General features: G+C 40.9%; 2 protein-coding genes across 4 annotated transcripts in view; one reads left to right on the forward strand and one right to left on the reverse strand.

The window, feature by feature from the left end:
- The window catches only part of GDAP2 (ganglioside induced differentiation associated protein 2), a 71,507-nt gene extending 66,307 nt beyond the window's left edge, over positions 1-5,200 (reverse strand). Inside the window, exon 1 of the mRNA XM_082612799.1 lies at positions 5,013-5,200. The gene's annotated coding sequence lies outside the window, so the exon portion shown is untranslated. The remainder of the gene's footprint in view (positions 1-5,012) is intronic.
- An 86-nt stretch (positions 5,201-5,286) lies between these two features.
- WDR3 (WD repeat domain 3) overlaps positions 5,287-13,101 on the forward strand; it is a 38,643-nt gene continuing 30,828 nt past the window's right edge. Inside the window, exons 1-3 of one of the 3 annotated variants that reach the window (XM_082612796.1) lie at positions 5,287-5,345; positions 9,267-9,474; positions 10,705-10,914. In XM_082612796.1, the coding sequence (XP_082468922.1) occupies positions 9,304-9,474; positions 10,705-10,914 (381 nt within the window). In that variant the 5' untranslated portion in view covers positions 5,287-5,345; positions 9,267-9,303. The other 2 variants (XM_082612798.1, XM_082612797.1) reach the window with 2 other exon arrangements.

Genomic DNA, 13,101 nt, shown 5'->3' on the forward strand with positions numbered 1-13,101 from the left:
CCTCCAAGATGTCCTATAATGATACCTGCCTCCTGATATTAATGCCCTTGTGTAGATGCCTCCCATAATGAATAAGGCTGGCCAGTGTACCCAACTGGATACTGCAGAAATGACAGTGTGTGACTTCCACGGATGGATCATAAAAGATATTGTGGCTTCTGCCATGCTCTCTTGGACTGCCTGTTCTGGGGAAGTGAGCTCTCGTGACATGGGGACACTCATGCAGCTCATGGAAAAGCCCCTGTGGGGAGAAACTGAGAGTTCCTGCCAACAACCAGCATGAACTGCCAGACATGGGAATGAATCACCTTGGATCCTCCAGCCCCAGCTGACATCTTGACCACAACCTCATGAGAAACCCTGAGCCAGAACCACAAGACTAAGCAACTTTTGAATTCCTGACCCATAAAAACTGTGAGGTAATAAATGCTTATTTGCCTATTAGGTCCCAGGCATTCATTCATTCAAGCACTGTTAAGTGCTGAGTCTCTGTCTAATGGAAGAGATAGCCCCACAAAAATCACACAAAGATATAATCGTAGAAATACATACATAGTTAAAATCTGTGATAAGTGTCCTGCAACAAAGAAGGGGGGGAGCTATTTAAATTGAAGAGGCAGAGAATGTCTCTTCCAGATAGTGAGAGTTGAGACCAAAAGTAGAAGAGTTTTACAGGCTGCAGAAAGGGTACATCTGGGCGCCTTAGGGCAGGAAAGAGCCTAAGACACTAAAGGAACAAAAGAAGGCCAACTGTGGAAGTTACAGAGAACCACAGGGTATTAGATATGTTACAAATATGCTTTCTAATCCTTACAATAATCCTGCAAAGTAGGTATTAGAACACTTATTTTACAGTGAGGGCACCAAGACCCAGAGGTTCAATTATCAGCTCAAGGTAACAGAACTAGTAAGTGGTACCTTGAGATCCAAATCAAAGACCAGCTGGCACTAAAACCTGTGCCATTTCCATTACATCATATCCCATTGCCTTCCTTCTTTTCCTGATGCTCTAAGAGAAGTCATTGTTCAAATTATCTTAACTTCTCTCCAACTCAAAATGTCTCTATCTTCATTCATTCTTTCCAACTTCTAAGTGATTTTCGGGTATATTCCACACTTTTAAGCCTGCCAAATCACCTTTATTTAAGCATTTTACTGCACCTGCCTAGCTTTCCTCTAAGAGAATGTAATAACATCAAGTATCCCTTCACTACACCTGATCTCTCCTTCCCCTGAGTCTCTTACTCTCAAATTTTTTCCCTACCCCATTTCTTCAGAATACCAACAAACTCCTCTTTTCACCATTTAACTTTAAGAGTAACCTGTTTCGCAGCTCTACTTCCTTTTCCTCCATGTATTCAACCCACTGCAGTTCTGCTTCCATTATTCCATCAATAATTCTCCAAATGTCAAGTCCAAAAGCGAATCAAATTTTAGCTACATCCACTATTGATTATTCCCTCCCTGAAACTCTATTATCTTCTTTGACAGTGCACTCTGGTGGTTCTCCTATATGTCCAACCACATCTTGTCAGTATAGTTTGTTGGATCTTCTTCCAAGATCTTAAAAGTCACTGTGACACACAAGATACTGAGTGTTAAATGAGTAATAGGTAATGTTCAGAGCTCTTACTGTAGAGCAAAGTTTAATGGCATTATATGAAAGTGTCATGGCATTTAACAATGAATTCTTTTTCAGCTCCATCTCTAAACAGAAATGTATTTTTCTCATCAAAAAGAGATTTAAATCTCCCCCTCCCCCAACACACACACCTTGGCAATAAAGCAAATGGAGCAGCAAAGCCAAGCTAGGCAGGCAAATCTGATCCTTGATCCTTAAGGAACAGTGGTTCTTAACATTCTTGGAGTCACAGACCCCTTGGAGAATTATATGAAATATAAAAACCCTTTCATCACCCAAATTGTGACTACATGAGCTCCTGGAAAAAAATCTGAGGAGTTTCTCAGACGCAAATTAGGAATCCCAGTGATAGAATACAGAGTGCTCGGATAAGGAAAGGAGGAGGGGAAGGCTACAATAATCTACAGCTTTAGCCAGAATTCTGGATAACATTAAAGAGCAGGACTTTCCACTGAAAATCAATTGATCAGTCCTGTATTTTGAACAGGTTCATAAGCAAACACAAAACCTTACTAAAAATGCTCCTGAAGCAAGACATTTACGTCCCAGGATCTCAAAGTTTACATGGAACAAACAGAAGATTGCAGAATCAGACCTATTTCCTTAGCCATACTATCTTAATGGTTATCTTCAGTACCTCCCTAGATGAGGATAAAGAGAACCCACTATGTATCTTTTACAATTCAAATTAGTAATGAGTATATAACAGTTCTTATTACACTGTAGCTCATCTTTTTTTTCTCAAAATCTTGTCAGCTTTTAGTTTAAGAAGTCCTCCAAATAGTGCTTTATATGATTAATTGGATTGGTTATAGGGATTAGACTTTTATTGTTCAAGACAGGGCAGAATCAGGCAGAACATCTTGGATCACTGTCTCAAAAAAATCTGATTTTTTGTCTGAATAAAGAGAAAATGATATCATTTAAAAGAGAAAAGAACTTTAAATCTGTTTTCTTATTCTTCAAAATGCTTACATTGATTAGATAGGCCTGGATAAAAGTACAAAGAGAGCTGGTCCATGCTTTTGACCTCCATTCATTACCAGCTCTATTTCACTGTTTTTGTATAAATTATAGGTTTACCATTCTCTATGTCTTTATGTCTTTGTATTTCAATATTTTAAACTTCAAGGTACTTAGACATTTCTGCACAATACCCCTATCCCAACACCAAATCTGTTATATTTAAGAATCATTCTATGCAAATAGAAAGAATGACTTTTTAGAAAGTTACTTAGATGGAAAAACAAATGGAAGCAGTCAAATATGTCAACAATAAATACAGTATAACAAAAGATTTCTAAGTTGTGTTAATAGCCCAGGTCAAATTTAACACCATCATTCAAAACCAGCCAAACACATGCTCTCTCTAATGGTGAGTTAGTAGTACCACCTTCATATTAAAGGAACTTTACTATGTTTCATCTATCGATGTCTAAACTGAAGAAGATGATTCCTGTGTACTGGTTTACATGTGTGTGAGTGGCAGGTTCTGGGTCTACTGTGCTGTGTCGTGACTGTCAGTGTTTCTCTAGTTTTGCAGTAACGCCGTGTTGTTATTTACGCTCTGACAGACTGTCATGTGGTAGGTTCTTTCTCAGGATCTCAATTTAACTATTATTTATTGATATATCGTCGCCTTTGAAACGCTTCTACTGGCACAACTTATTGTTAAAGTTTTGACTCCAAAATAAAAAAAGAACTTTACTATGTTTCAATTATAAAATTAATACATTGAGCAATTCTGAAACTTAAGAAACTAAGGTTGTGCTCTTGAAGTAGTGCATTGGGAAGTTATAAGATGCATTATCTTAGCACTCAATCGAAGTTGCTTACAAACAACTTTCATTAAAATTATTTTTTCTGGGAATTCCCTGGCGGTCCAGTTGTTAGGACTGGAGAGGGCGCAGGTTCTATCCCTGGTCAGGGAACTAAGATCCGGTAATCCGCGCGATGCGGCCAAAACATAATAATAATAAATAAAACAAAATTATTTTTTCCATTTGTGATTGTCCTTTCCCATAATATTTAATAATGTTAAATTAATTTTTTTAAGATAAAATCATGACTCATTCTAATACAAAAGTGAACATGGTTCAAGATTTTATTTAACTCACAAAGGAACCAGCCAGATGGTTGATAAAGGGAGTCCCAAAATTGGGCTCATTAATAGATCAGGAATACTGAAATGAATGTACGTGAGGCAAAACTTACACTCAACCTCTAAAAGACATGTAGAATTTTCATGTCTACAGATAAAATGATTTAGTATTGACAGTAGTTATCTACAGTTTATACAGCTGTAAAATAACTTTCTTAGAATCAGATAATACATGGGGTGTCATCGAGATGGAATCTAGACTATGTACTAAAGCACGTTTTTTCCTCATATATATACACATTTTTTTCATATATTAGCCATACACGCTCACCTAAATGCTCCCTTCCCCATCAAACTTAACTGAAGTAAGTCTGTTGCCACAATTTCCTCCCTTCTCATTCATCCAACCCACCGTAGGCTTGTTTCAAACACCTACACTGTTACATCTACTTACAGCCTGATCATATCCATTCTCTACTCTTATCATTTTCTTGAATATGGCAGACTAGGTGAACATGTCTTAAAAACTCAAGGAACGCCTGAAGAAAATCAAGTAATATAGATAAAAGTCTATTTTCTAAGCTGGCTGCAGCTATCTTGAAGGCACAGGCTTATTTCTTTTATATACCTATATGTTAGCTTTAATCTTCCACAGCTACAGACATCAGAACTCCTTTCTAAACACTTTTATGCAGCCCAAGAATAAAATCGGACAAAACTGCAAGAAAGAAAAGCTAATTCCCACTTGGTGACAGAGCACCTAAAGCCTCAATTACCAAGCTAGGAGGAGTCAGCCCTGGTCACTTCCCCCTCCGGCGACCAAGGAGCGGAAACCAAAAGCCAGACCAATGTCACTCCAGGGACTGCGGAGATCCAGACAACTCAGCATCCTGGGCTCAGCGCCTACCCAGCCCTGATTCGAGCAGCTCTCGGTCCGTGAAACGCCCAGTCCACACGAGCGACCACGCAAACTCGACTCCTGCACCCCAGGGCGCGCGCCTCCCCAGGGGCTAGAGCACCACTGTCCCTTGTGCCCGGGTCTGCCTATCCTCTATCTTCTGGTGGGTAACTTCTCCCCGACAGCGCCTCGGGCGAGAGGAACCAGACCAACAGCAGAGGGGGGAGCGCCAGGTTCATTTTTGCGGAGAACTGACAAAACCAGCCCTCTATGCCTGCACCCCCAGCCCTGGCCGAGTCCCGTGCGCCTCCCGTCGCGCCCCCGGCCCGCTCCGCCCCGCCTTCCTTCCCGGCCTCTGTCCCGCCTCTCACAGCATTCCGGAGGTCCCATCCGGGAGGTAGGCACGGCGGGTTAAGTTCCTCGTGGAAAGCGGCCGAGCGGCATCCCCGGACAAGCCTTGCCAGGAGCTCGGCGGGCAAAGCAGCCGAAGTCGCAGGAGGCTGGAGAAACCAGCCGCAGGAGCCCTGGCAGGCGAAACACCACCTTCCGCTCCCGGCCGGCGCTCACCAATCAGAGCCCAGCTCTTACGTCATTTCCCCCAGAAGGCAAAGGGAACGTCGGGCGGAAGAGGCTTCTAGAGCGGACCCGGAAGGGGTGGGTTCGACGGGCGGGTCCAATCAGCCCAGAGCCTCGTGGAGGCCAAGGTAAGGTACTGTAGGTGCGCGGCGGCCGGGCGTGTTTTGCTTCGCTCCTCGGGTTTGTTTAGTCTTGGCTGAGGCCTTCCTGGTGCTGCCAGCAGCGGGCGAAGCAGGGGGATTTGGGGCCGGCCTCGAGGGTGGAGGGGCACCTGGGCCACTGCGGAAGCCCCACCGCCGTCCCTGGGAAGCCGGCCGCGGACACCCGAAGCTGGCGCGTGCGGTGTTGAGCTAGTTCACTCGGCGCCTGCAGGGCTCGCCTGAGGATGGTCTGGCAGCGTGGTGGGTGTGCGGAACCCCCACTTGACCCTCTCCTGACTGAAAAGAATTGGTTTAGGGACATCTGACAGGTCTGTTCCGGCGGTCCAGCCTTTCAGCGCATCATAGAAGCATGTTTTCGGGGGCTGTGGGTTAAGAAGCAGGGGTGGTAGAGGCATAGAGGAAGGTTAGGTCGTGAGCTCTCTCCGAAAAGCGTATGGAAGATCGTTGAAGTTTTGAGGCAATGGAAAAGGCTTCCATTGCCTCAAAACTTCAAAGGAGAATTGGACTAGCCCCAAAGGAAGTGGGCCTCAGAGGGTAACACTTAGGTAGACGGGCGAATGCATGTTATTCTAAGGGGGAGGAACAGTTTGAAGAAGGCAGGTGACAGGACAAGGAGGGAAACCAGCTAGCCTGACAGAAAAGTTTATGCGAGAACTAAAGAGGAATAGATAGGTTGAGTTCTTGCGAACGGCACACTATTTAGCTCTTAAAGGGTTTTGGGGTAGGATTAGTGCGTTTGAAAAGGTTAGTCAGGTAGTATTAATGACTTTTAAAAGAAAAGAATGAAAAACATGGAGGTGGAGGTGCTACATAGTGCAGGAACCCAGTGTTAAAGAGCTGGAACAGAAAGTAGTGGAAAGAGAGAAAAGGATCCTCCTTCAGAGAAACAGGTAGAAGTTTCTGACAAAAGAGAGGACGGAGGCAAAGAGAAATAGTTTAGTGGTTAAAAGAGGAAATTTTGGAGCTTGGTTTGTAATCTGGCTTTGGCACTTAAAACCAGCTGAATGACTTTGAGCTAGCTATTTCATGTCTCTGTGTCTAGTTTCCTTGTCTGTAAAATAGGGATAAGAATAGTACCTATCTTGCAAGGTAACTGTGAAGGATCCTTTTAAGCACTTTACATGTATTAACCCACTTAATTCAATTAATTATGATTAATTCAATTAATAAATATGAAATTAACTGCATATGTTTACTCAGTTATATACATTTTAATGTATCAGTTACCATACAGTAAGCACTCTTTCATTATTGGCTGTTTAAATAATATTAAGGAGCCAAAGGTTACTACAAGGTTTTGAGCCTGAATGGCTTGGAGAGCTGTGTGTTTTAGAGTCAGAAAAAAATGAGTAGGGTTCAGGAAGCAAGGTAGGTTTGGTTTTATACACGTTAAATGTGATACTGCAAGGTGTTCGGATGGGGATGTCTAATAAGCTCTTGGAGCTATATACTTAGTTTTCAGGTATGTGGGCCAGACTGGAAGTAGGGATGTGGTGGGTCCCTGGGCCTAGGCATGCTGTATGAAGTCTCCAAGGAAAATACTGTGGTAGATGGCAGAAGACTACCATGAACAACAATTACAGTTAAGGGGCTAGGGCCAGAGGAGTAAGATGAATTGGTAAAGAATTGATCAAATGTCTTTCTCTAAGTCAGAAAGAGAAAGACAAATACTGTATGCTGACACATATATGGAATTTAAGAAAAAAAATGTCATGAAGAACATAGGGGTAAGACAGGAATAAAGACACAGACCTACTAGAGAATGGACTTGAGGATATGGGGAGGGGGGAGGTAAGCTGTGACAAAGTGAAAGAGCGGCATGGACATATATACACTACCAAACGTAAGGTAGATAGCTAGTGGGAAGCAGCCGCATAGCACAGGGAGATCAGCTCGGTGCTTTGTGACCGCCTGGAGGGGTGGGATAGGGAGGGTGGGAGGGAGACGCAAAAGGGAGGGGATATGGGAACATATGTATATGTATAAGTGATTAAATTTGTTATAAAGCAAAAAATAAAAAAATAAATTAAAAAAAAGAAATAAACTCTCACGTTTACAATCAAAAAAAAAAGAATTGATCAAATGGCCCAGGTTAAGAGCATTTTTGCCATGTTAATATTATCTTTCCTTCATTTTTAACTGGCTTTATGTTGGTTCCTAGGAGAAGAAAAATGAGGCCTGTAAGTGGTCGTTAAAAGAAAGTATTACTACAGGCATTGAATATTTTCCTGTTAAAGTAGACTAAAACATCAGGTTGTAATAGAAAGAGACGCTGTAGCGTTAAACCAAACAAACTGAACCAACAACAACAGCAAACAAAAACAGTTCCAGGAGAAGGCTGTAACTTCTGTTTAGTATTCTTGTGTTTTTTAAGTTGCACCGGTGTTTGGGGGAATACCTTTCACATTTCCATATTAAGAGCAGACAAGCTTAATTTATCTCCTTCAGCAGTTGTCTCTTATGGTAACCAGGTGTTTTCAGTGAATCTGATTTAGTGCACTTGTGAAAACCAAAGCTGGGTCCGCCCCGCTGTGGGCAGTCAAGCCAGTCTACTGACACCGGGTTGTGGTGAAGGAAAGTGCAGCTAATGCTCAGAAGACACCCCTCCCCCGCACTGGCTTTCAGGGAAAGGTTTTTAAAGTCAAGGTGAGTGAGGGGGGTGGGGCATGTGATCATGTGATCAGCTGGTGGGCATTCTGCTGATTGGTTGGTAGTGAGGTAATTGGGAGTCAACACCATCAACCTTCTAGTTCCAACTGGCCTGGAGTCTACGTGCTGGTGGTCAGCATACAATTAACTTCTTCCACCTGGTTGGGGTTTCAGTATCTGCAAAACAGCTCAAGGATATGGTTCAGAATATTATCTCCATAGCCTTTGAGGAGGAATGTAAAGATCCTTGATTTTGTTTAATGGCTAAAACTTTTTATTTTGTCTTGCTTGATTCCTTTGTTTCTGCATTTTCTCACTTCTCTGATTACATTTGCTCTTTGGAACTCAGGGGAGGCTTAGGAGGCTAAAGGTTTTCTACTAACGGGAGGCAGGTGGAGGACATGGTGCAGCGGGGGGGCGAGGGGTGGGGGCGGCAGTGGTGTCTGACCTGGGAAGGCCATGTAATGTCCTGCTTGGCTACACAGGAACTATGGCAACTTTGAAAAACTGTGTGCCAAGTTGTAGTGGTAGTTTTTGTGTGCCAAGGGCAGGTGGCTGCCCTGCTTTGGAAATCCAGGACATACCTGCACGTATTAGTTACAGTAGTTCTCAAAGCGGGGAACTGCAGCAGCAGCATCACTTGAGAACTTGTTAGAAATGAAAAACCTTCAGTCCCACCCCAGACCTACTGAATCAGAAATAGGCCCTGGGGATGTGCGGTGTAGGTGGTTCCCAGCAATTTGTTTTCATAATCCCTTGGGTGATTTAGATACATTCTGGAGTTTGAGAGCCGCTGTGCTCGAAGGTAAGTGCCACAAGATCAGGGATTTTACCTCTAGCGTCTAGATCAGTGCCTGTCTCATTATCAGTGGGTTTACAATAAATGCTCACCAATAAATATTTTCAGTCTCAGGCTGTCCGTCTCCGTGTAAAAACTTTGATGGTAGTTGAATGGGCAGAAGCCAATTGTTGAGCTGCATTGAGGCCACATGTCAGAGTTTGTGAGGTGGCCATGACAGTGTGACCAATCCGAAACTTGAGGAGTGAGAGATTACACATTGAGTCAGCAGTGAATAAAAAATGGAGATGTCTGGGTATTTTATGTCAGTAATATATTCAGAGTAAATGAAGGTTTAAGCAACCACAGGTCATGTACTTTTAAGCACATGATACACAGTCGGTGTTTGCCAGCCTAGCAGAACCAAGGTACCCAAAGAACTCAGTTTTCTTTGTCTGCAGGTGCAGCTGCCTCACTTGTGGTATCAGATGTTAGAACATGGGGCTCACCAGGCAGTACCTACGCTATGTTGCCACTGCAGTCTTTGGCCTTATTGGCAGCCAGAAGGGTAATATTGTCTTTGTGACACTTCGTGGTGAAAAAGGACGCTATGTGGCAGTACCAGCCTGTGAACATGTTTTCATCTGGGACGTAAGGAAAGGAGAGAAGGTACGTGAGAAATCACCTAGATTGATATTGATTTATGGGTATTTGAGGGTGGAGGCAGAAGTGGGAGAGCTCTGCTTTGTCATGCACAGATTTTTTTTTTTCTATGTGTGTGCCTCTAGAAATTTTTTGTTTTCCTTTGGGTCTAGATAGCATCACATTCTATTGTGCTCTTCTACACTATATTTCTTTTTTTTTTTTTTTTGCTGTACACGGGCCTCTCACTGTTATGGTCTCTACCGTTGCGGAGCACAGGCTCCGGACGCGCAGGCTCAGCGGCCATGGCTCACGGGCCTAGCCGCTCCGCGGCATGTGGGATCTTCCCGGACCGGGGCACGAACCCGTGTCCCCTGCATCGGCAGGCGGACTCTCAACCACTGCGCCACCAGGGAAGCCCTACACTATATTCTGAAAACCACAACCAAAAGAGCTTACCTCTTAGGTATTATTTGTAGTGATATTTACAGGTAATTAATTGTAATCATTATTCCCAACATGTTTGTTTTTCTCTACCAGTTCTCCATTTTTCAAGTTCTTCTACTTGCCCTCACAACTAGTTATAGAATATTAAGCATTTAAAAGGAATATTGCTATGTTGACTGAATCTTTTTCTTACTTATGCAGATGAGGCCCAATGGTTGTTAAACTAGCCTTTGATATTTTGTATGACTCTGAATTCCCAAGCCTACCACTTCTGCCAAACAAAATACAAGCATTTTGATCTTGTCCACTCACTTTGTGACCTCCAAGAGGTTAATACTTTGATACTTAGTGTCCCTCAGAGTCCCTTGGGGATACATCACTGTAGCACTCCAGTGCCATGCAGGTTGGTTTCTGGGATGGGGCTCAGTTAAATCAAGGATGTGTTTATAACCCTTTATGGAAAATCATTTGGTGTTGACATAGAATAAGGACTTAGTAATTTATTCCATTGCCTGGGAAATTTTGGCATGTATTATGCTAATGTAGAGCTTTGGAGAAATAGTATAGTATAGCTTTACTTGAATGTTTCACTTTCTTGAATTAACTTAACTTTCTTGAATGTTTCATTACCCAGTACAAATAATAATTTCTATATTAAAGAACTTGAGATAGAGTCCAGAGTCTCATTATTATTCATAAGAATGATTTGGAATTATTGATGCTCTTAATTTTACTGTGTCTGATTATTCCCACACTTTTTCCTTGATGACATGCTTAACTCTACATTGTTTTTAATTCTTATTATTTCAGATTCTCATCCTTCAGGGGCTTAAACACGAAGCCACTTTCTTGTGCCCCTCCCCAGATGGGCTGCACTTAGCTGTTGGTTATGAAGATGGGTCTATCCGAATCTTCAGTCTCCTGAGTGGGGAAGGAAATGTGACCTTCAATGGACACAAAGCAGCAATCACTTCCTTGAAGTATGATCAGCTAGGAGGCAGGCTGGCATCTGGGTCCAAGGTGAGACCTTGAATTAGGTACCCGGACTTTAATCTAGAAAGGAGTGTAAGGCTACTGCTGAAGCAGGTTATTCACAAACATTGTTGCGTGAAACAGTGGGCACTCGGTGTACAAAATAGTATAGATGGTAGAATAGAATGAGAAGGATGGATATGAATTGGGTGGTTCATTTTGTTTCCTGTCAGATTCACTGATAAAAGACTACTAAGTACAGGAACAAGATGAGAATGCCCATGATAGTTACTATGTAACATCATTGTGGATATGCTACCCAAAACAGTACACAAGTTGGGGGAACAAAACAAATTGGAAAAGGAGAGTCAAAATGATGATTCTTGGCCATTCGTTTTGGTAAAATCGGTAGCTTTCCTATATCTCAGTCATCAGAAAATAGAATGTAAATGATTCCATTTACAAAAGTATGTTAAGTAATGGACACAAAAATACTGTGAAACTTTACTAAAGAATGTAACAGAAGACTTGAGTGAATAGAGACACCATGTTCTTGAATGGCAAGACAAAATATTGAAAAGATGCTCGTATGTTCTAATTAGTTTATACAGATAAAGCAATTTAATATCCCAAAGGTCTTTTTGTTGTTTTTTTAGAATATGACCAAATGATTTAAAAGAATATATGGAAAAACAAATGAATAATAACAGAATTTTGGGAAAAAATAGAAGTGTTTCAGATTTCTTTTTTCAGGGTTAGATTTAAGAAGTTTCAGATATTAAAATGCATTATGAAGTCATAACTTATAATGTGTTATATTAACTTGGCATTAATATGAAATAGTCAGATAGATTACTGCAACCAAATGGGAATCCAAGAAACAAATCCACTTGATATAACTAATTAGTATATTTTAAAGATGACATTTTTGATGAGTAGAAAAATGATGGATTACTTATAAACAGTTGGCTAACTATTTGGGGGGAAATTTAAAGTTAAAACTTTACCTCATGCTGTGTACCAAAGAGTCACGGATTAAAGACTTAAATATTAAGCCATGATATTTTAAGTAAACTAGAAGATATATAAATAAATATTTATTTGATATCAAGGTGGAAAAAGACTTCAAGCATATCAGCAAGGAAAGAAATTATAAAGGAAAAGACTGATAAATTTGAACACTTGATATTTGAATATTTAAAACATTTGTGCATTTAAACACTATAGGGAAGTTGTCAAGAGTAAATCCTAAGAGTTCTCATCCCAAGGAGAATTTTTTTTTCCTTTTTTTCTTCTTATTATATCTATTTGAGAAGATGGGTGTAAGCTGAACCTATTATGGTAATCATTTCACAATATATGTAAATTAACCTGTAATGCCGTATGCCTTAAACTTATACAATGATGTACGTCAATTATTTTTCAATAAAACTGGAAAAAATAAAAGCCAATGAAAAAGGGAAAGTATTTAATAGTTCCACTATAAAAGGGAAGGATTAATATGTCTTAATAACCAAAAAACAAGTGAGAAATAAGACCCAAAGGAAGATGAAAGACATGACTTGGCAGTTCAAAGGAGGTGCAGAACGGCCAGTAATCACCATAGAGCATGTACAGAATTTCTCATTGGCATTCAGAAACGCAAATCAAATAAACATTGAGACAGCCTTTCAACTTGTGAAATTAGCACTGTTTTTTGAGCAACTGATAATATCCAGAGATGAAGGGATGGGAAAACTGGCGTTGTCATACATATCCTTGGTGGACCTTTAGACTGGTGCAGCCTTTCTGGAGATCACCCTGAACTGCAGACTTAAGATAGAAATACCTTTTACCCCAAGAATTTCCCTTTATAGTTTTTATTCTGATCAGAGATATGTACAAAGATAGAGGTACAAGAATGTTCATTTCCACGTATTTATGATAGCAGAAAATTGGAAACTGCCTAAATGGCTGAAATAGAAAAAATTTAAAGTAAATTATAGTATATCCTTAAGGTTGGTTATTATGTGAGCATTAAAAATGAGAACAGTCTGGAAAAACATGGAAATATATTAAATGAGAAAAAGGAGGAGAGTTATACAATGATAGGAATAGCATGATCTCAGTTAACAACATATATGTATACATAAAGACTAGAATAGTATACAACAAAATATCTGTGGTGGTTATATCTGGATGGTGAAATCAACTGGTGTTTGGTTCCTCTGCTTTTCTGTATGTTTTCCAAATTTT

The sequence above is a fragment of the Mesoplodon mirus genome (genome assembly GCF_964341445.2).
Source record: "Mesoplodon mirus genome assembly, chromosome: 3".
NCBI lineage: Eukaryota > Metazoa > Chordata > Mammalia > Artiodactyla > Ziphiidae > Mesoplodon > Mesoplodon mirus.